We start from the raw sequence: 25014 nt of genomic DNA, 5'->3' as shown, positions 1-25014 counted from the left end.
AGAATTAAATTACTGATTCCCCCCCCCCCTAGTAATTTCCCATCTTAAATATCAATACAACCAAAAACTATAGAAGCATGCAGTTAGCCATATCAGTATCTTGTAATAACATAAGCATTTACAAACATAATTAGCAAGAGACTATACTTCAACTTCTTGCCCAAGTCTTGTTAAAAACCCTAAATCACATTCATAACTCATCAAGATATCAAACTTATTATATCTAGGGTTTCAATTACATGACATGATCTTTCATATAGACAACCCTAAAAACAAATCAAATTGATACATCTAACAACTTTCAAATTCATATGTTAGACCTTCTACTAGGATTTCATGTAAACCCTAGATTTCATAATTACACAATCTCAACAATAACTATATAGACAGATTCCAGATTGTCATATCACACATATCAGAGAATTTAACTATTACTAGGGTTTAGATGCAAAACCCTAGATTTATCAAACAGCATTATCCTAGAACATCAACCTTTGACTAGGGCTTGTTTCCAAACCCTGGGACCCATGACCATCAATAATTTATCAACACTCATATCTAGGAATTCATTATCATGCATAAGCACATGATATGTCAGACAACATTAATACATTTGACATATACTGACCTAGATCCAGCTAGGGTTTCTACCAAATGGACACATGTATAAACCTAGGGCTTCATTCCTAGGATCTTATAACAAAGGTTTTGCTAATAGGTCCAACCAAATCCTAAAGATCTAGGATTTCATAACTTAGCAAAGCAAACCCTACTATACCAAACCTTCAAAGGAGTGGTATTTCAGACAACATAATATACCAAAACCCCAAACATGACATCATCAGCAAAAACTTCAATAGCATTTCTCAATAACCTTAAGCAATTTTAGGGTTTTAGACATTAACATTAGCATACCCTTAGGTTAGGGTTTTCCATAGAACCTATCTATGGTTCTATAGAGTCACTTAAGAATATGAGGGGGTAGATTTATTAAGTGATGAATCACCCAAAATAAGAATCATTATGATTCAAGAGAGCTAGACATAATGATGTTAGTAACACAAATTTCAAAATAAGATGAAGAGAATTTTACAAGATGTATGGTCTAAGACATACCTGGAGATGTTTCTTGACAAACCTTGTAGGAATTCCTTGAAGTGTAAGCCATGGTCTTCTATACCTGTAATACATACTTTCAAGCAAAACACGTGATACCATGAACATGATTTAATTTCTTAAGTTAGATCTCCTACATAACCATGGAGGATGGTATCCTATAAAAGTTATTCCTTCTTTCAATCAAGGACTTCTACTTGACATCCTAGATTACTTGTAATCCCTAGAGGATAAGAATGCATGTTGCAATCTTTATCCTAGACTAGCCATAAACAAGGATCATCGAAAAGTTAAAATATTATGTTATACGTACCTTGTGATTACATACCTCTGATAACTTATTAGACTTGCATGTGCATTTTGACAATACTTACTTGAACTTCCTTAAGGCTTGAATTAGAACAAACTTCGAATTCTTCAGTTATGTGGAGATGGCCTTGTCCTTGGTCCTGTAGTAGCCCTTATCATATTTCTTGTAGACATAGATCTCCACGGGTGACAAAATCGAGTTCCTTTCCTTTGACAAGATGTGGATCGAATGTACTTCTTTATTGAACTCATAGACATGTCTTGACCTTATCTTCAACACTTAGTGCTTCAACATATTCTTGAGCCCAAATTTTGAAATCTATATGACTGAGACTATGATAGGTACCATTGTAGTGATACTTATTCACTGTGATGGGCACCGAAACTATGATAGGCATCACTGTAACAACATTGAACTTGTAGTACTAAAGTTAGTTTACTGATGATAGCACCGAAGTTATCTTTGTGATTTTTCTTCACGAGATCATATCACTTCAATAGCACCAAGTCCGAGTTCTTTGTCACTGTGGAGGCATCAAAAACTTTTCTTTCTGTGGTTGCACCAAATTGAAGAGATCATCAACCAATCCGAACTCCTCCATTGTAACAATACTGAAATGTATTCATAGCACCAAGACTTTATCCACTGTGATAGAACCGAGTCTCATACACTGTATTAGCATCACTGAAATAGCACTGAGTTGAGGTCACGAGATCATAATATTGTGGAAGCACCGAGACTGTGTTGACATGGTGACTGAGATAGCAAAAAGATCATAATACTATGGAAGCACCAAGACTGTATTCATATGGTGACTAAGATAGCACTGAGACCCTTCTTCTTATGCCTGTGATAGTACCGAGACCTTCTTCATCATCCAAACATTTTGTCTGAAAATGTTATTCGAACTTATCTCCTGAAGTTACACTGAATCTTGTATCACTGAAATTGTACTGAACATGGTTACTCATTTTCTGAAGTGACCGAACTATCTCACTATGCCTTTTAGGATGCTTTTGAATTCCTTCTGACTTGATCTTTAATAGAAATATGCTCAACAAATGCACCCAACTGATCTTCAAACTGCCTTTTGACCATAGCTCTGATACCATGTTGAGAAATCCATAGAGTTGGGCAGTTAAACAATTTCTCTTATTATGACATTGTCTTGTGATGTTTTCATTATTTTTATTTGTTTTTTAGAATTATATGTTCTTATCATCAAGAGTCAAGACTAATGACATGCAACAAATAGAAGAGAACACAAGATGTAGGCACAGTGCCAGGGCAAAACCCCACTCTAGGGGAAAACCCAGTCAAAGTTCATCCTTCAGTAGATTCAAGATGAGACGACCAAGACCCTTACAACATAGACTCGAGACTACCTCCATCAAGTCATCCTTCTTTCACAGTGATAACATCGAACTGTGGTAACACCGAATTTGTAGCGATACCGAACTGTGGATAGCATCAAACAGTCGGAGCATAAAGATTATCTTTATACCCTATCTGAGTTTCTTGTAAAGACACTGAAACTCTTTCCTTATCGAAACTTGATATCTTTGTTGTAGCACCGAAACAAGCTCTCTGAAATCCACACTTCTTTTCTGTGATGATCCGAGCTTCTCCACCAAAAAATACCTATCTCTGAAATTACCATCTGAACTATCTCTATAGTTTATCCGAAATTTTGTGGTTATATAATGTGAAAACCTCAGCTTCGTATATATAGTAATTCGTTCATAAATGCGCTGACATGACCATATGAATAGACATGTCACTGTATAAGGCCGACATGAATATATTGACTTGAAGATAATTTATTTGAGGCCGACTTGAAGAGATTGACTTGAAGATTAACTCAGTCTCCTCCTCTGGCTCATGTCTTAATACACCAATGTAATGGGCCTCGCCCTTGGTGCACTTGTGCCCTGGTGCCCAAGGCTCCTGGCACATGAAGAACAGCTTCCTCCTTCTGAGGTCCCTCCTAGTCTCATCATCCAATGAGCCACGTCTAGTCTCCCTCTAAGGTTGACAAATGTCTCAGCCCCCGTGAGGAGTTGTGGGTCTAGTGGGTACGAAGGCCGTGGTCTTGGGTACTACGTTAATCATGTCCCATGCGTTAATCATGTCCCAGGCCCTAGAGATAGCATCCATCAATGATGTGGGCTTGTAGGCCCTCACCCAACCACGCAAGGGCTCATCTAACCCGTCCACAAATAACATAATCAATCGGGCCTCTAAAATGTCTGATACCATCATGGCTAGCCTCTAGAACTCCAAGATATAAGCCTCAATGCTGCCTGTCTGTCTCAAATGGGCCAACTCCCTGAAGTGTAGCTCTGGATCCTTGCTGTCAAACCTCTCGATCAGCCGCCTGATGAACTTGGTGTAAGAGGTAATGTGGATGTGCCCTAGTGTAATCAAGTTGTGGTACCACCACTCTTGTGCATCTCCCTCCAGATGTAGCATAGCAAATCGGATAGCGTTTGTCTCTCACATGGGGTTCAAGTGGAAGTAAGTATCTAGCTTCTGAACCCAAGCCCTAGCTGAACTCTTAGCTGACCCATCATAATTTGGGAGTGTAACCTTCCCTGCTATCTTTTGCACCTCTTGACTAGACTGCCCTCCCCTGTAATGAGCCCCAACTCCTGTGGCACGCCTCTCCTTGACGTGAAGGTACTCCTCAAAAGACATCACCCTCCTAATCCTGGGGTCTAGCCCCTCATACTCATCAATACCTGAGGCAACTGAGTTAACCAAATCTGCAACAGGGTCAGGCTCCCTCTCCTGCTCGGGTTCATCCATAAAATGGGGCATCGTAGGACAACTTATTTGGCCACGCAGAGGGGTATGAGGTGGCTGGTATGTACGACTTCCTCCCCGCTCTAGAACCCCCATCACCTTAGGGTTACCCCCAGTCTATCATTCACATGTAGGCCCATCACCTGCTGCATCATGTCCATCATGAGTTGGCCTTGCCTCAACATCTGTTGGTTTATCCTCAGCAACTCCTCCAAGATCTAGTTCTGACCTCCTTGTCTAGGTTGCTTTGTGTCCTCTTGGTTCTCCATATGCCCCCTTATGTTTTCCACCTCTGTACCTCTACCTCTTCCTCTTCCACAACCCCTCTAAAAGACAACTCCTTGGTATTTGGGTGGTATCACCTGCTCTTATCTTCCACACTGGCCAAGAACATGCTCTGATACCACTATAATGTTCCTACTTGGAAAATTAACAATGATATTTAAGCAAAATACACATGCAACACAAAAATATTCAAACAGCAATTAAACACCCATAAAATTGCAACAGAACTATGCCAAACTAAGTCATTTTATTATCAAGAGGAGAGTACAATGCATGGAATGTGTGCACTTGGGGTTGCCAAAGCAAGCTAGACAATCTCGGGTGAGAAATATGTTGCCTGGATGTAAGGAAATGACTTCTCCTCAAGTTCTACGCTAACCCTGGAAATTTTGCAACTGCTGGGTGGAAGAAATCCATGTTTGATCCCCCAAGAGTGCTCAAAAATTCTACCAAATTAATCTTGGGCTCTCCACCACAAACCCAGAAAAACCCATAAAGGGTTTGGTCTAGTTCCAACCTTCCAAAATCACCCCCAATTCTTGTGAGCTCCTCCACTCACTGGGAAATTCATCCTACAGGAAATCAGCCTCTGCAACCCCTCCAAAATGCTGAGAAAATTCCCCCAACAATCCTTCTTGCACCTCCTAACAAGCCAGCTCCAAAAATTCTCAGCCAAGTCTTCCCCACAATCAACCCCAACAAAGAACTGTGCAGGCCCCAGGAAGAATAATTCGACTTGGGAAGTGGTCACACAATCAGGCCACAAATCCTCCTGAAATTTGTTGTAGAATGCCCAAGGATTGGTCTTGCAAAACCCTGGAACTAGCTCAACCCGGAATCCCTCTCGACAAGAGCACATGGTCCCCTTTTTTTGCGCCCAGTTTGCTCCACAGAGCATATCGATTTTCCTGTAATCTTCTCTGAGATGCCTCCAAGGATAATGATAATACTTCCCTAGGGCGGCACTCAAGGTCCACCAAAGGAGGAGTGAGATTTCCCCTTAAAAATCTCTAGTGTTGAACAACACTTTGTGACCCAGCTTGAGCAACAATGGTTTAGAAGTCAAATTAGCAAAAGGTTCCAAACGCTGCCTTCCATCCTCTATTTATAATTGTTGCCTCACCTTTCCTTGTGGATCCCTCATCCCACTATTTCGACCTCCTTCCCACAAAATCGATTTTCCTCCAAGCAGTGTGTATTTTGTTGCTCACCAACTCTAATCTTTTACCCACTTTCCCTAAGTTGGCATCCAAAATTGTGTTTAACTCCCAAATTGCAAAATTGTTGATCTCCCCTAACCAAATTTATTGAGAAGGGACATTAAAACAAAAATCACTAAGGAGTTTTTCCAATTTTAGTAATATTAAATAAAAAGGGGAAAGTAATATTATTTTGTGGGGGAAAGATGGAAATTATTATTTCAGTGGAGAATGGCGGCAAAATAATATTTAATTGGAGAAAGGAAGCAAATCATTATTTTAATGGAGAATCGCAGCAAATTAATATTTTATTAGAAAATGGAGACAAATTATTATTTTATCGGAATGGCGGCAAAAAGTCTCCTAATGGGAAATGGCCCCCACCAACAAAATAAACTATAATAGGAAAAAAAAAGGATGATCTAGAAGCTAAAGGGAGGCTCCATGAGGAATTATAAAAGGAGAAACCCAATTGCAAATGATTCTATTCCTATCTATCTCGTTGACAGTTGAAAGGAGCTCAAGCAACTCTGAAGAGTTTCAAGCCAAACTCAAGCTAACTTCAAGTGTCACCCTAGTTAGCTTTTGGGGAAGATTATTTCAGATCTTTCATTCTGCTTATTGCAAAGAATCTATCATCTCCCAGAGGGCTGAGTTATTAATCTGAAAAGGAGCCAAATTTCTTCCCATTTCCTCCAAGGACGAGCAGATCTGTGGTGGCACCTTTCCAAGATCAATTCCTGTCATTTAAAGAGAGTCGTATCAATTTAAAGAGGGGCTGAGATCTAAAGCAAAACACAGGGATGAATTGCATCTTCAAATTTGTCTTGAATGCAGGGTTTATATCCAGAAGAAGGTTGAGTTTCCATTACTTCACTAAAGGATCAATTGTTTATCATTCTCAAAAATTCTTATGCCCAAAGCATGGCTCAATCTCTGCCCTAGAAGAGAGCTGAATTCCACATCTGATCAGCACATTTTCCAGAGGGCATAGAGACCAAAATTTATATACAAAAAGGGAGCTTGATACAGTCCTAAAGTGAGCCAAATAGCCTTGAAGGTAGGACAAATCTCCTTGTTCCATGCACAGCATTCCTAAGATGGCTGAATAATATATTTGCAACAGATATTATAATTTCAGATTGAAGAAGCGCGACTGAATTCTGAACTGGAGGAGGCAGCCAATAATGTATATATTCAGATATTAAGATTTCTGCCTAATCAGAGGGCCGAGTTGGTTTTGAAGGCATCTACTGTCAGCCCAGAAGTGAAGATTCCTCATTTGGACCTAATTTACAGACCTGTAGCAGCTTGTTCCAGTGTATTTATGAAGAGCATCATCCCTGTAGCAGCTGATAATGAAGGGGCCGAATTGTCTAGATTGTTTGGAGCAATTTCCAGGTGTTGTCCTCCACTTAGCGAGTGTAATCATTGGTGATCTTCTTCAATAAAATCAGGTTCTGTCCATTGGCTAAAATTATATATTCTATCAGACCATTGTAAGCCCCTAGTCAGTGGTATATTGCTATGTATTTCTGAACTAAACATTTAAGCAAAAAGGCAAATTTTATTATGTATTGTGCTTGTTGATTTGCATATTTATGGCTGAGTTTTATATGTGAATATACCCTTGCTCTGAGATCTGTTATAAGCACGTACATTTTGCATTAAAAAGACCTATGTGTAACCAAACACAGAAATCATACCTACAGCAGTAATATAGAAACTGATTTGGTATAAGATTCCATTGGGAAATTTTCAATGACTCAGAGATTACAGTGGTATTTTGGGGTCATTCTCTAGAAGGAATATTTACAGTGTGAAATGAGAAGGAAGGTTCTCCTTTATGTAACCTTTTGAAGGGGGTCGAATGGGTGCCTCTTAGGGGCCCAGCCAACCTAAAATAATATGAGGACGACTTGAAGATTTTGGAGGCAACAATAAAAATTCAAATTTTCAATTTTCTTCATGACGAAAATACAGAACATGGCTACCAGAATTCCAACAACATATAACCTTTGCCTTGGGAAAAGTGAGATGCATCTTCACTGACAAACATAAAAATATGTAGATAAGGGATACAAAGATGAATCTCCACGACATGTGCAACTGTCTACAAATATGTAATAACCCTCTTGCCAATTTATCCTCAGTACGAAGGAACGCTTATGATATTCCCTTCAGTATCTAGGGCTCTCATTTCCAATGTTTTAAAACTCTGACTCCGACTCAGACTCGGCCGAGGGTCTACTCCTACTCCGACTCCGACTCGGTATCGACTCGGTTGGCTCGATTTCAATGACTCAGTCGTTGCAAAAAAAAACATTAAATATTTTATTTTTATAAAACAACATAATTTTAAAGATTTTCATTCATGTTTCCAAACACACAGCATTAGAATATAGATAGAAGACAACATATGATCAAAGTAGGCTCATGAATATATCCATTATATCAAAATGGCACCCAGTGCACAGTCCAATACATACATGATGATGATATAGAGATCAAAACAAAAACACATAACCAAGGAGGCTAGAAATGGCGTTATCCTCCAAAATAGATTGTAAGTCATGAAGGAACTAATACAAGGGTCCAAGAGTGTTCCTCACTCCAAGAAAGTCCCAAAGTGCATGTGTACATCTTCAAAAGGTGCATCCTCCACCATTATGTCATCTAGGAGAGACCCTATGTCACCCTTTTCAAGCATGTGAGTGACATGGCACCCCTAAGGGTAAGCATTGGCATCAAAGAGGGATGTGCTAGCCCTCCTAAGTCATCTCAATGATAACCATCCTCATCTGTGCTTTGGAAGAAGGCACCATCTGCCAAAATAGGGTCAAGGCCAGCCAGGGGTCATCTTCAGTCCATTTGGGTATATCATCAAATAGTCCAACGTCCAAGCTTTTAAGTTTAATGTTTTAGCATTTGGAGGCTCATCAAGGGGTGTAGCATCACGTGGAATCAACTCAAGGCTCGATGCTCATCTTTGGAGGGCCAAGGTTGGGGCCACAAAGTTAGGTTTTCTTTAAGAAAGGGGCAAAGAACCTATTGGAAGGTTTTGAAGAAGAATGAAGCTATCCCTTAAGGAATCTCTACTACATATGTGATACCAACTAAACAAACCTCTCAAGATCAAGAGAGATAAACTTATTTAGGGACAAAAAACCATTAAAGTATCATCGTGAAAACCTTGGAGTCACCCAAAAGCAAAAAAATAAAAAATAAAATCGTTGTTTTCTAATTCACGGGCTGCTCTCATCCAACCTGGCCCCGGCCGAGTTGTTAGACAACTCGGTCGGCTTGGTAATAACCCGGCCGGCCAAACCGATTCACTAGCCGGGTCGACCCGGTGAGGCCTTGACTCGAACCAAACAACTCGGTCGGCTCGGTAATAACCCGACCGGCCAAACCGGTTCACTAGCCGGGTCGACCCGGTGAGGCCTTGACTCGAACCAACTCGGCCAAATCAGTTCCAAGCCGACCAAATCTTAAAACACTGCTCATTCCTACATCCACTTATATTTGCATGTGTCTGTGTGTTGGGATAAGGATTCCAATCTAAAGATCTAGTTCGAGTTGACTAGTATCTCCAGCCTACACTATTACTCAACATTTATTAAATATAAACTTTAAAATATGGCATTTTATGGTGTTTAAGGGAGTTGTTTTGAACTTGCTTAGAACAACTATCATTTTAACAATTTGAGGGTTACTTCCTCAGGCCCAAGAGTCATCTTGAGGCCTAAAGTGGGGAGGATATTGTCCTCCATAGGGTGCCCTAGCACTGTTCTCTTCCATAACCAGAATTGTGAGGTGGGAATTTGGAATTCTTAGAAACTAGAATGAAGATTTTAAAGTTTGCATACTAGCCTAATGGTCATGATTTGTTTATAGATAACTTTAGATCTTTATCCACTTTTACACCTTTTTTTGTGGAGAAAAAATTGTATTGCCTTGTAAATCGGAGATTACATGAAAAGTTGAGGAGCTTCGATTGGCCGGTAACTGCGGAAACTTGACCAAATCCAAAACAAGAAGACAAACTAACCTGAGATTGCAAATACAAAATACATATACTGATATTCTAGTCTTTGAGGCAAGGAATGATCATAGGGTTTTTCGAAGGTCTTTTCCTCCTTTTTTCTTATGAACATCAATCCATCTTGAAAAATTGTTAGGAGCAAATGGCATGGAAACAATGGTTGCTTCCTTATCATTGTCTGAATGATCTGATTCATGAAGATATTTGTGTCCGCTCATGGACAAAGCCAAGATCATGGTTGTATCTCTTTCTTCTCCATTCAAGAGATCCAAATGCGAGTGGGGAGATGACGAAGGGGGGAAGAGACCCCAGAGTCTATGGGATGAGAAGGTGATGTGTGGGGCTGAGCTAAGGCCGAAGGACTAGATTTGGCTGCAGAGGTTTTTTGTTGCTACATGTTATCTTGCTTGTGAGCTAAAGAATTCATAGAGTCCTTTTGGATCTTTTGGGTCTTTCCATCCTCGATTATTTTTCTTGGTATCAAGGGGGTGAGAATGCCTTGAGAAGAAGGGAAAGCATTATGAAGGCGACCTAGTTGTTGAACCTACAACAAAAAGTTGTATTTTCGTAATCCGTCGACTGCAAAAAGGTTAAGCCATTCCAATTGATGAGAATCCTATCAGGAAACCCTTTGCTGAGATCAATTTCGACACAGATGCATCCAAAGGTTACAATACCCCTCCCAAGCCTATTTGTATCTATCTAAATAAAAAGGACGAGTGAGTTCTCTACAATAGCTAATATATTCAGAGCTAACAAATAAATGGGCATATCAAGAAGTCTTACCCAAAATGGAGTGGCCAGAGTTGTCATGGATAAAGGTTTGAATTCAAAAAAACATGCTTAAAAGGAGAGCCCAGAGCAACCCCAAAACCAAGGTCCTTGATCAAAAACTCTCTGACGATCCTCTTGAATTCCAAAATAAACCACAAAGAAACCCTTTGAACAAAATTACAAATTTGTATTCGGGGACCATGTTTGATACACCCATTCTCAGAGCATAGATGCTAATGGCTAGAGCCCATTAAAACAGCAAATTATGGCATTTTGCTCACAGGAAAAGCAAGAAAGATTAGATTGAGAGTCTTCCACCTCTCAATTTGGAATATCTTCTACTTGTTCTACAATGAAGGTTGGCCCTTAGAGATATTTGGAGTCATTTGCAAGAGCCATGGCTTTAGAGCACCCTTGAAGGATCGTGACTAAGAGGAAGAGGGTACACCCCAGCCTTTGGCTACTCCATTCAATATTGAGACTAGGAGGATTAAGGCATCCTTGGCTATACTGTAATCATTGAGCAAATGCCCTTCTTGAAACTACCTACCCCCATGTAGGAGTCGCATTGAGATAGAAGGGATTCTTGTTCGATCTTCAATTATGGTTGCAAGTATAAAGACAAAGTCAGTCGATTTCACATGCAGACATAGGGTACTCCTTGAGAGCGACCTCACGAAGATCGAAAAGCTCAAGAGGTATGAAGCGATGGCATCACCCTGGAGGGGCGAAGAACCTTGTTGCAAAAGAAATTCCCCCTCATTTAACAGATCTGCAACAATGGCACTAAAATGAGGGGGATTCTAACAAAGAGAAGAGTCATGAAGCTGAAAATCCCACAAAGACAGGGCAACGGTTGAAGGCTTTAGGGTTTCCATCATGATCTCACAATTGCAATTAGCATAAAATAACATCTATCCACTTGTACATTTTAACCCACAAAGGGTCCTGCATTTTGGATATCTTCGATTCTCGACGGACTCCAACATATGTTAATCCCTCTCAAATGTATCTTTAGTATTATAATAGACACAAAAGATGTTGTCATTAACTTGGAGATATGAGAGGTTTTCCTCCTCGATGTATGTTATGAATAAAATATATATAAATAAATAATAAATGTAATAATAATTAATTAAACAATAACTATTTACAGAAGAGGCATGTCTCTATGGGCATGACCAGTCACGAAAGGGTAGCTGCCTAGGTATATAAGCGTGGCCCCCTCATTTGTAACACCATATCTCATATCAATTCTTTATATATATATATTTCATATCCTCAATGGATTTCTTTGTGTACCAAGTGTTCTGAAGATTACTGCATAGTACAAAATGTGTTCGTTACATTAATATCAGAGTTGTTCGATCCTCTGGTCGCTCAATCGTTGCACAGAGAACCAGTTTGATCCAACCTTTGGCCATCAATATTTTGTCAACCTTGTAGTCGTCGCAATTGAAGTGTTTCGTTATACCAAATTTGGAGTTTCTCTATTTCGCTAAGCCCTTGGCCATTTAAAAAAATAATAAATAATATATATATTTTAAAAAATCATTATTAAAATAAAGAAGAATAAACAAAAAAAAACATCCACTACTTATTTGAAAAAAAGAAAATATATTTAAAAATATATATATAGATATTTATAATTAGGGAAAAAGAACTTATTAAAAAAAGAGGAATCTATGCATACATATAAAAAAGAGAGCAAAAGCCCCAAGGGATAGCTCAAATGGTCGAGTTCCCGTTGCTAAGCATTTTCCCAGTTGGGAGGTCACGGGGTCAAATCTCCTCGACGCCCTCGGGGTTAGGCCTGTTATGGCCGACAGGCAGATCCCTTCGGGTGGAACTGCCCCGCTTCTCTACCGTGGATGTAGCGGCCACTCAGTGACCGTGAACCACAGCTTAAAAAAAAAATAAAAAGAGAGCAATATAAAATTAAAAATCAATATATATATATATATATATATTATATAGATACATATATATATATAGATACATATATATATATATATATATAAAGTTGAAAAAAAAAGGAGCAGTTGTTTTCCTGCTGAGGCCCCATGACAGCTGCCGCACGCAACCATTGTCGGGTCAACAGCCCACACCTAGCTGCATTCTTTGTTGCCATCGCCCCATTTGCAACGCAGCAAGGCATCAACAACACACCTCACGTCACATAACCAAGGCACTATACGGGCGAAGGAGAAGAAGACCGAGCCGAGTCTCATGAAGTGAGCTCGCTCTCCAAGCGAGCCAAGAAAGAAGGGGAAGGTTAAAGCATGGGATATTATTGCAGGTTTGAAGGTCACAGCACCAAGTGTCTTGTTTTGTATTGGTTATGGGTTGTAGGGTCAGATATACCACTGCCACTATATAGACCCATTTGCTATTGTATAAATTACAATGGTAATTCCATTCAACCAACATAAATTTTAATTCAATTTGTTGTGTTTGTATATCTATTCAATCCATCAATCAATCGTACATAGCAAAACCACTATCGCTGAAGGTGGAGTGCCAATTAAGTGAAAAATGTGACAGGGAGAAAAGGGCACGACGATTCATAGAAAGATAATAATTTATATGCTTTTGTTTTAAGTTATACAATCAAAGTTATTTTTAAAAGGGGTTAAAGAGGAAGCACTATAAAAAAGTAATTCGAAGAAGGGTAAGATATAGTAAAAAGTATTTGTGAAAAATTGGAAAATTAATATTAAATGCCCTTCATTATAAAATAAAAATGACTTAGTAAAAGGAGAAAACTAAAAATAAAAGGTTTGTAAAAATAGAAAAATAAAAATAAAAGGTTAGTAAAAAGAGAAAAATAAATATAAAAGGTTACTGGTTAGTAAAAAGAGAAAAATAAAAATAAAAGGTTAGTGTAAAAAACCAAAAAGGTTGATTTTTATATTAAAAAAAAAATAAAAAAATTAAGAAAGGAATAAGGGAAATTTTTATATATATAGGAAAAAGAATTTGAGCCTCCTTTTAAAAGAGAAGATTAGGATTCATTACTAAGGTTGAAGGATTAATAAGTTTACGTGTTATTTTATTGTATACATCAATAATGTATCCTTTATACTTTATTTTTGGTAGGGCGAGTTCCCTTTCTAAGAGCCTATTGGTGGTGCTGGAAATTTGTCAACCAAGGGGGTCTCCCCGGTATGAAGTCCCAACTAGGCCTCACACCATTTGAAGTAGGAGCCCCAACCAAAAATAAAGGCAATTTCCATTATCCCTAGGAATTTTTCTTCATTGTAATTATCAACATAAGTGATTATGCAAACAATCTTTAAAACAAACAAGTTGACACTATGGGGCATATAATTGCAATGCATATAAGGTACTTTCACGAAAGGGAAAAGAGAGAGTGCACCTCTAGAAGAAAAGTAATAGTGATACCCTAAAAGAGACACATAATAGCATGAAATAATCCTTTATTAACATGCAAATTAGTTCACAAGAAAACAACGATAATAAAAGAAAGTAACAAGGCATATTCAACGAGATGCATACCAAAGCCTGTAACTTAGGGTTACCTTTAGTCCTAAGTTCATTTCGAATAAACAAAATGTCTGGTTTAGAAGTGAATGAAGGAACCATGGACTCGATACATAATTATACATTTTGGACCAAATGTTTGTTTTGTAAAACATACATTGAATATACATGGATTCATAAAAATTGCAGATAATGTTGTCTGACATGTGGAAAATTATTTAATGCGAAAGAATGTCAAGATAATGAATTGATGCAAATGATAGAACTAGAGGAAAAACTTGCAAAACTAGAACAAAAATTAACAGAAAAGGACGAGGAAATTTTGCATCTAAGGGACCATAGCCAAAAATTACTTGTGAAGGTCAAGAAATCCAAGGAAAGAAAGAAAAAATTAGAAGAAAAGGAATGTGTCGAGAAGAAATTTAACGAGAATCTATCTGAGAAAGAAAAAGAAAATGTGCGCTTAAAAGACCTTAATCAAAGATTATTAGAGCAAATTCGGATTTTAAAAGATGAGGAGAAGGATACTAAGGATAAAGTCAACTTTCAAAAAACGAAGAGCTTTTACGTCTAAGGAATCATAATCAAAACCTTCTTACGCAAATAAAGAAGCTTAAAAGTGACAAGAAATCGCTAACGAGTTAGAACAACTTACTCAAGAAGAAGTATTGAAGTTCTAGTCAGTAAATTATTCAATAACTAGTCATGCATGTTAAAAATATAACTAACTCACCAGAACTTGCATTTTCTTCATCTGTTTCATTTTCTATTTCATCAGCAAATGATAACCGGGTTGGTCCTTTTATCCTCCTTTTCTTTCGCTTTTGCTTTTCCAGCTCCTCTTCTCTAAAACATAATCAAGTGGTAACAACTCAAGCCAAAACACATCTGACAAATAAAATTCAAAATTTGATATCGAAATGGTTTAAGATGTGAGAACCCAGTATCCTATGAAGTCTTACTCCTGCTGAAGTTTCTGAAGCTTCTCCTTCTCCTCCTCTTCAATTTTGGTACGGAGGTTGACTCGCTGCACAGCGAAATTGAAGGGGGGAAATATCATAATGTAAATTATGGATTCTGAAAAAGTTACAAACAAAATGTTACGTTGGGGAAAGTAAGAAGCAGAATTTACCTTCTCCACATATTGCTCTCTTGTCACAAGACCAACAGTTTCCTTTTTGAACGCATTTTCAAGTATCTGTGAACAGATGATTATCCAATATCCAACCAACTTAGCAACAGTTCCAACATATATACAGCCCCAAAGCATGATATTTTATAGATTTGATGATATAATAGCTCCCAAGATAATTGTCAGAACTTGTCGTAAGACCAGAGTTCATTTGGCGGCTGGCCTTACAAAGATTTTCATATTGCAAAAGAAAAAACTGCATGCATAACGAGGAAATGGACTAACGTAGAGTATTACAGTTTACCATTAGCCCCAAACTTATAGAAAATATTCTATTACACAAAAGCATTACACATTGCTAGGATTGGATAAGTCCGAGGTATAAAGTTATGTGATTGAAGGGGTTACTAAGAGAGAAGAAATTGCAAAAGAATAGAACTTCCAAACTTTACAGACCACAAAAGGGCCAGTAAGGTGGTTAAGGAGGTGAGGAAAAAATACAATCTTGAATTTACAAAGTACAGCCCAAATTATTTGAATTTTTGTGACACAAAGGTTCATACTAGTCATGAATATATTTTCACAGCTAATAAATTTAAGAACCACAAAAACTTCAGGGTTAAACATGGAGTTCAGACCTCAAAAAATTATTTAGGATTTCAATAACAATTTGTCTGACTTTCATATTTTTGTTTATTGATATATTTTAGTATGCAGGTATATTAATGTAATTTAGTATGCAGACATGCTCAGTGAAAAGGTGCATGAATATTTGCACACCTTTGAGAATTTTATGCATGATCTGAGCTCAACTAACATTTGCCTGATTAAGCCCCAAGGGATAGGTCAGTTGGTCGAGTTCACGTTGCTAAGTACCTTGCCAATTGGGAGGTCACAAGGTCAAATCTCCTCAACACCTTTGGGGTTAGGCCCAACCAGATAAGCCGGCGGGTAGATCCCTTCAGGTTGATCTGCCCGGATTATTACCCGTGGATGTAGCGGTCACTCACTGACCGTGAACCACAATTGAAAAAAACATTTTCCTGATTCATTTCTGATTCCACTAGTCTTTCTGATCACAATTTGTTTTCATCGATAGTCAAAATATTAGGGCCACGTCGCAATTGCCAAAAGGCTAAGTTTACACATATTAATTAAATTTTTCCATTGAGTTTTAAATATACTTGATTTTCACTTTTGATTGCAGAAAAAGAGATCCCATAGACCAATTGATTCAGAAGAAGAGGTCCTATAGAACAAGTAGGTCTGAAACTTGAAAAGAGAGAGGAAGATAACATAAACATTTAAAAATCTAAATCAAAGCCAACCAACCTTTGACAGGATAGTGAAGTGAGACACTATTATAGCACCTACCAAGGTTCAATATCCCAACAACAAGTTTTCCTAACTGATTTTTGAAAAATAGATACCACATTTAAGAATTCTTAACCAAAGGGTTCCAATTCAAGTGTTGTAAATCTAGCTACATTGATTGTAACACTCTCAAATTGAAATAAGACAGTTACCACATCAACATAGAAAAAGCTATTTTTGAAAAATAGATACCACATTTATGAATTCTCAACCAAATGGTTCCAATTCAAGTGTTGTAAATCTAGCTACATTGATTGTAACACTCTCAAATTGAAATAAGAGAGTTACCACATCATCATAGAAAAAGATAGTTATAAATATAAATATAAGATGTCAAAAAAAAATCTCTAATCAAACTTTAGATAAGAAGTTTAACACAGTTTTATTAAGTAAATATAAATATAGAATACCAAAAAAATCTCTAATAAAACTTTGCATAAGAAATTTAACACAATTTATTAAGATTGGACTAGGGTTCTTACACGTCAAAAACTTTGGGATGCTGGTGTAAGAACACACAGCTTCGCAGACAATCTGCTCCTCTAAATTACCTTAACTTACTTGCCAGAAACAGGTGACCCTGACTTTAACTATATTTAATTGAATTTTAACTTATTTTTAAAAGCCATAAAGGAAAAAGAATATTAATATGAATATCTCAAGATAGCAACATAAAGGTTTGCCATTATAGCAGTGAGACTGATTTTAGAAGAGTATTATTCTGGAACCAAATCCCAAAATAAGAATATACAACTATAATAAATAATTAAATTCGCAATAATTATAAACGTCAGATGAATCGCAACGCAATTCGATGGATAACAACCACAAAACCAAAGAGACTCAGGAGGTGGCATGACACTAAACTGCCCGCGTTTTATGTACTACGCCAAAGTAAGTATGAGGGTGACGGAGGATGCAAGTACCAAAATGAAGGAGGATACTAATGCATCCCGAGCCATAATCCATTTAGGAAGCATTCCCACATCGCACAGTATAGTTTTAAACCCTTTTTAGGGTGGACAGAATTGACGGGGGCGATAGAAATTCGATTTCGGTCCTGTGGGGTTTGAACCCTGGAAAGGGTAATATCAAAATAGCAAATTTGATTTTATGTATATCAATGAAGAGTAAATAGTACCTCCGAAGTGCCGGAGCCGAATTGAAGAAGGCCAGTTTGTCCTCCGGCAGAGGCGGATTTGTTCTTCAAGTCCTGTATGCGCTTTCTCTCCGCTTCCCTCTGTTTCTCCAGCCTCCTAATTCTTACGGCATCCTGGGCTGTGCCCACATATCCATCTCCCATGCCCGACATCTTCTCCCCTCCTCTTAAAATGAATCTGTGAATTAATAGATTTGGTGTGGTATCCCCTGCACCAGTATTTGCACCAGTATTTAGCGATTGAAAACCTGTAACATACCTTGTCCGAGAGCAAAGATTTGAATCAAATTCTCTGATGACTCTCGACGAATATATTTTCGGGGGCAACAGCGGCCGCAAATACCTGTTTTGGGCTCCCCTCGCCTGCTGAATATCGGATGTCTCTCAAACCTTGTCGATGTGGATTTCTTAATTTAAAAATTCACTTTTTTAAAATTATTTAAATGTAATTAAATCAATTTAATTTAAATATTCCATTTTTGTTAATATTGCAAAAAGGGTGTTAAAGAAAGTTTCTTTTTGATGACACATTGATGTGTGCAACCAGGATTTAGGTTGAGGATATTTTGGAAAGGAGTTGTCTATAATGCGATTTTTTGGAGATTCCGGTGACGGAATCCGGCAGAAGAAATTGAGGTTAAATCTTGATTTCTTGCAGTTAAAATGGTTTTTTAACTGCATATTTGGATTCAGCACCCTCGAAAACCCCTGGGACGCTTTCATTGTGCAGAAACTAGCTATCAAACTTGCGATTCCAATAAATTCCTACCGGATTTCGACAGGAAAAACCCGCCGGAAAAGCTTTTAAAAATTCGCATTATAGACAACTGCTTTTGGTAATCGCTATTTTATAAAAGGCTATAATTAAATATTTTATGCTGAGTAAACATCTCGTTATCTATCATGTATTTTTAAACTCTTTAGTTATGTATTGTGTTTCTGAACACATATCATCCCTTCACATTATTGTGGTAACGGTGACTTCCTTTGGTATTGGTGGTTTTTTTTTTCCAGTTGAGTCGAATGTATTTACTACTAAAACTTTTTCTAAATGTTGTTTAGCTTTTTATATTCTTTTGGTTTTGGTCGAAGTTTTTTTCTTTATTTGGCAGTTAGTCATAATTAATTATCAACTCCTATTTCCATTGGTTAAGTGTTTAAGTGTTTTTATTGGTCAAGTGTTTAAGTGTTAACTTATTAGCCTCGAGGGTTAGCTTAATTAGTCGAGGTCTTGTTGCTAAAGCACCTCACCATTGGGAGGTCACGAGGTCAATTCTCCTTGACACCCTCCGGGTTAGGCTCTGATTAGTTTGGCCAGCGGTATGTGATCCCTTCAGGTGGATCTGCTTGGATTTTCCTCGGGGGAAAAAATGCCAGCTCATTAGCACCTTATAACCCATGTTATATTGCTTTGTTCTAAACATTGACACCAGTGCCCAACGTACTGGACTGAGCACTATAACTACAACTTTGTGTTATTGGTGCTAACACAAAACCTTATGAAAACAACAAAGTTTACATACCTTGGCACCCAAACGCTACACAACGTAGTGCATAAGACCCAGTGCCATGTATGAAGCCTACCGACATGTCTGTGAACCATCATTTTCATTCACAACTCCTTTGTATGTTATCCATGTAACAAATCGACAACAGACAAACAACTCCTCATCAGTGAACATTATTGGGCAATCAACCCATCATCATATCGATGGTCAATGTATATTGACGTATCGGGACAAAGTAGTTTCAGGTGAATACTGAAATTATAATGCAAATATAATTTTGTACCAGTATAGTGAAATGTCAATAAATAAACAGTTATTTGTCCTACTTCTAGTCTAATGCCACTAAAGTATTAGTGATCGCTAAAAGCAAAATGCAGAGAAAAAGGGTCTCAAAACAATGAGGCCAAGCATGGAACCATGTAATGGTGGAACCCTGACCTCGGATGACCGAATGTCGATTGGTTACAACCTTACATTGGGACCCTACTATCAAAGTTCTTGAGTCTGATAGAGCAGATGACAATTGATGACGATTTATATATTGCAAACTTCTATTAATTGATAGAGGTGAATTCCCGAACCTAGAAAATCCTTAGGTTTGTGTGGGGTGTTCCCCGGTATTAATATAACTTTGCATTGGAACTTTTCAACAAAGGAACCACACCATCAAAAGGTGGACTAAATGTAAACCCCAAATTTGAAATGTTGCATGTGAACCATGACTGGGTAACATTGTCACCGAGTGTATTTCTCCTATCTAGGGATGGACATTGATTTGCCTTAATCCTCATACAACAATGATTGTTTTAAAAAACTTAAATGAATACATCATGCATTAATTTGTCCATCAAACAGGAAATACAACAAACTGTGTGATTCAATCATTAATCGAAATTAGAGTGTGGACAATTACAATTTTGACAATGGTATCGCATTATCTTACCTCTCTACCTGGGTCTCACTTCACGCACTCACACCACATTCTAATATCTTACAAACACTTGTCTATCTTGCTATAGACCTCATTCACATACAATATGATGGTTTGGTTGAGATCCACTAAAGGTGGATTGAATCATTCATTTATACAAAATATCTAATTGCACCTAAAATCTCTAACTCCCTCACCAAACTACTTGAAATTGTGAATTACACGTTGACGGGGGAATAAATCCTTCATTTTCTAACAATCCCTATCAAAATAGCTATTACATTTTCTTTGAAAAGCAAACCCCTTTTGTTCATAATCAAATTAAATTAAGGGAACCCATTCTCTTTAGTAACTTTGTAAGACCTTCTAAAGGGATGTTCATTAGTCTTCTAACTATGTTTGTTATACTTTAGCTAGTTGTAGCTCCCATCCTATTGTCTGACATTTCTACATTGTAGGTGCATGTACTACATTTTCTCCTCCTCCTGAATTCCATACACTATTTTCTTGTTGTCCACTTGCCTTGTTTCCGTAAGTACTTTCAACAAACTATGTTTTGTTATTGAACTTTTGTTTTAATCCAATATATTTCACTTGAAAATCTTCCTCTTGAACTTTGCCCTCTTCATTTTTACTTATTGCTAGTGTGTACTATTGCTGCTCTTTTGCATTTGGTTCTTTCTTTTTTATATAAATTATTTGCATAAATGTTGCCATATCTTTAACGTCTACATCTTTTACCAACAATATTAGCCTATAATCTACTTTGTAATCACATAGGTGTATTACCAATGCTTCCAAGCATTTGAAACTTTGCTCCAGGCATTCTTTACCAACTATTTTATATTGGACTTCACTATTAATCCTTTATTCCACAATACACTAACTTAGCTTATTATTCATTAATATCATCTTTTATATCCAAGATGTTTCCTTTAGTTCGTCTTGTTCATCATTCCACAATTCATTAACTTGTTGATCTTGAGTAGCCATGACAATTTTTTTGTATCATTTATGCCTACATAAACATAAAACATGTATCTCCCTTATTGCTTCCATTATCCATTTGTTCATTGTTTTGAGTGGAAGTTTCCCCACAATTAATTCCTTGTTGGATATAAAAACACACAGTCACTCATTCATACTTCTAGGATTACTCTTTTCTTTGTGTTGTCTCTCCCTTGCAAAATTTTGTTCTTAATCTTCTATAATTTGTTGATCAAACTATATACTCATGTTATATTCAATTACATCTTTAACCTTTTTGTTGTCTTCCCAAACATTTCCTTGATATCATTTTTTATTTTTTGTAGATGATAGAATTTATTCACACTTTTTACTCCAATTTTCTGCAATTCCACGTCTTCTTTCGACCTCACTTTCTTAAGGGTATTCATTTTCTATGGAACATACCTATGACCATGCACACTGGACTTATTTTCCCATAACATTGCTTCAACAATACCCTCTATAAGAGTTATAAAAACTCTAATTTTCTTTGCCCAAATCGTTAAGTCACCTAACTTCCTTCTACCATCTTTTTGCTCCTATAAGGAAGATTGGTTGCTTTCATCTTCAGAACTTCTATTCTTGACGATATATGCACAAAAAACAAACATATTTTCAAAAATACATTCCCCCTCATTTTGTATAGGGTCTTCCTTGCCATTTATCATATTAATGTAGTCTTCTACCTCCTTTATACATTTAATATTTGAAATCTTAAAATCTAACATCATTATTATATTAATACCTATCTTCTCCTTAATTCCTTCCAAAAATCCTTTTGGTTCTTATTTTGTTGTTGTGCATATGATATAATGCCTTTATCATGCTCTTCATTCTGTTTAGAACCTAATTCGTACCACTTTGTTTGAGAAACCTTTCCTTCATCTTCCTTCTGCTCGGAATGTTGTCTCAATTCTGAAACCTTCTCTTTGTTTTTCTCTTTGACTTTCCTTCCTTGCATGCTTCCATCCATTTTACCTTTAGATGAATTCTCTCCTGATAAATTTATCCATAGTTTTCCTTCAAAAGGGTGCTTTTTTTCTTTGTTTCCAATTATACCAATGCTATTGGGCATTTCTGGATGCTCTATGCTTGCAAATGCAGTGTATCCTTCTTCAAACCTAGGTTTTTCTAGCAACTCTTCCAAAGATTTCAATTCTTTCTCGAAATTTGTCATCTCCTTCGCTAAAGAATCTTTGCTTTCATGCTTTCTAACCCAAATTCCCATTGGAGCTATCAATATGAGATCTTATTGGTTGTCTATTGTACTTCCTTATATCCCTTAATCTCTCTTGGTCTTGTCTTCTTCTATGCCTTCATGAGGTATTTCTTCATTTTATTTCATGGAAACTTCTTGGGATTGTCCATCTCCATAACCTGCATACACACACTAACTTTTAGTCTCAAAACCATGAGACTCTTGTGATGAGTCTAGGTATTACAACAATAATGTTGCAACTCCCAGGGCTACCAACTTTACTTATCAACCCGGGGTTTGTACAAACTTGGAGGTGATAATGCTATATGCACAAGTAGAAGTGAAGGTCCTGCCTGTTGTCATTATTTGTCTAGCAAGAGACCCCAGGGGTTCCAAGCCAAACTTCTATAGAGTCAGAAGAAGCTTAATTCTTTGATGGAAGGGGAGCAAACTTATTCTAAGAGAGAGCTACTCTACTGCAGTAATGAAGAAAACAGCATGAAATGCTAAACTTACACCATAACCTAACTAACCAATTAAACAGCTATGCTAAGCAAAATTTCTAAATCAACACTAACCTAATGCTAATTATCTAAGTTGCAGAAGTAAAGAGCATCAAAACTAGACTAAGGTGTAACAAAGAAACTTAGGCTAAATCGGGTTTCAAGCGGAAAAAGCAATCGGAGGTCGAAATCAGTGAAAGGAGGACGTGAGGGAGCAACAATGCATAAGAACCGTTGGATCAGTCAGGTGAAAGGAAAATGAACGACGGAGATTGGATCGTAGGAGGTTATGTAGATAGATGGGCGAACAGGGTTAACTAACAGGATGAATGATGGAGATTATATCGCGACGATTGAGTGAATAGATGAACGAACAGGGTTAACTGTAGATAGACGACTGAGATTATATCGCGGAGGCTAAGTCAAGAGATGGACGAACAAGATTAATTGGAAGATAGACTTTAGAGATTAGATCGCGGGCAAAAGAAACGTGTGGAAATTACGGAGTGGGTTTAGAGGGCGGTAAGTTGTTTATCGCGCGCCCTCAAAGCTATAAGTGGTTTTCTAAAATTTTGCACGATTAGCCTAACTAGGCAACACATAGCACAGAGAAACCACTCTCATCGTGTGCCCTTGGGCGGATAACGATCGGACAGAAATCCGTGCGATATTGCACGAGAGTTGTTGGATCAGGCGAGGCTAATCAACGGCGGAGATCAACCAAGCTAGTTAGCGATCGGGTGAAGCAACAGTCGTCGGATCAGGCAAGGCAGATTGACGATGGGGGTTTAAAGTGCCTAAAGGTGTGGAGGTGACGCAATGGCCATCGGATCAGGCGAGGCAGATCAACGGTGGGGACTTAAAGTTCATAAAGTGAGTGGTGGACCCCACGCGAGGCAGCGGTTGGAGAAAATGGTGAATCGGACGATGATTGTGAAGGTTTGTTGGTGATCGGACGACGATGAAGCGATGGATGAGGGACGTACTAGAGGAGGTTTCAAATGAAAATGACAGAGAGAACCAGTGCATGTGAACAAAAAACTGCTTTAAACAATGAACTCCATAGCCCATGCGAGAACCAGAGACTGTGTTTTTGGGGTTGTTGGAGGGTCCCTTCCTCAAGTCATTGTCCTAGAGGGAGGAGATGAGGCCGAGACACCTGCGCACACCCTGATAGTGATCTTTTTCCTTTAACTAATTTGTAAAGTGAAAGAAGGCATAAATGAAAGTAAACTGAAGCACAACACAGATGAACAGAACCAGAAAGCTACTTCAGAAAATAACCAATGAAAAACCATGAATCTATTTGAGCAAATGAACAAGTAAACCAAGAAGATATTTAAGCAGGTAAACAGAATCGGGAAGCTACTTAAACAAATGAACAGAATAGAACTCTATGCTAGCATAAATGTACAATAAAGAGGAGTTGTGGCTGCTTGGGTCGGGCCCTAACCCAAGAGCTTCAACCCTCGAAGTTAACTCAGAGCTGGCTTAAACAAAACTCACTCTTGTTGTAGAAACTATGGATTATAGAGAAAATTGTCACAAGTCTTTGCAACTCATAAATAAAACAATTTTTACAAATGAACTATGAATCCTACTGAGGTCCTCGGCCTCTCCATTTATACACTTGAAGTCTCTAACGACTTCCTTCCCATTAGGGAGGCTTGGCCTCTAACTCAAGAAAAATTGGTTTGTGTCACTTTCACTTGCTCGGTTGTCTTTTAGTCTTCAACGTGATGGTTGTGTGCACTCCGAACTGATGGTGGAATATTCGAATGGAGGGGTAGTAAATGAGGAGGATTTACCTCCTATAGTTACTCTCCCTTGTCCCATTCGAGTCTTTACCAAGGTCTTTGCTTTTATCCTTTCTACCTGCGTTTTCCTTGCTTTTATCCTTTATTCCTACATTTCATGCACATTAGACCACAAAGCAACATATCCAACTCTAACTCATTCCATAAACAAAATATAATCAAAAGTATGCAATAAGTTGTGAGAATAGTTGGTTTAACTAAGCTAGGAGGTGAATTAAGGCCAATTAAGGCCCATATAATTGCTCAATGATGAGGCTCACCATCTTGTATCTGTGTTGATGCCTCTAACATCATCTCTTGGTGCTTTATTCAGCTCTCCATGTACTCTTCAAACCTCTCAGCTTTT

The 25014-nt window shown here is 37.7% G+C and overlaps 1 protein-coding gene across 1 annotated transcript in view; it reads right to left on the bottom strand.

The window, feature by feature from the left end:
- Positions 1 to 18095, bottom strand: part of XCT (XAP5 family protein) — a 139619-nt gene extending 121524 nt beyond the window's left edge. The window contains exons 1-4 of the mRNA XM_089413873.1: positions 17686 to 18095; positions 15171 to 15236; positions 15001 to 15065; positions 14772 to 14884 (exon numbers count right to left, since the gene is read on the bottom strand). Coding sequence (XP_089269999.1) covers positions 14772 to 14884; positions 15001 to 15065; positions 15171 to 15236; positions 17686 to 17856 — 415 coding nt within the window. The 5' untranslated portion in view covers positions 17857 to 18095. The remainder of the gene's footprint in view (positions 1 to 14771; positions 14885 to 15000; positions 15066 to 15170; positions 15237 to 17685) is intronic.
- Between the last annotated feature and the right edge of the window lie 6919 nt (positions 18096 to 25014).

This window comes from Pinus tabuliformis, chromosome 6 (genome assembly GCF_031772625.1).
Source record: "Pinus tabuliformis cultivar Carrire ecotype Pingquan chromosome 6, CPIR1, whole genome shotgun sequence".
In the NCBI taxonomy this organism is placed as follows: Eukaryota; Viridiplantae; Streptophyta; class Pinopsida; order Pinales; family Pinaceae; genus Pinus; species Pinus tabuliformis.
This window is presented reverse-complemented; position numbering and strand designations above follow the sequence as displayed.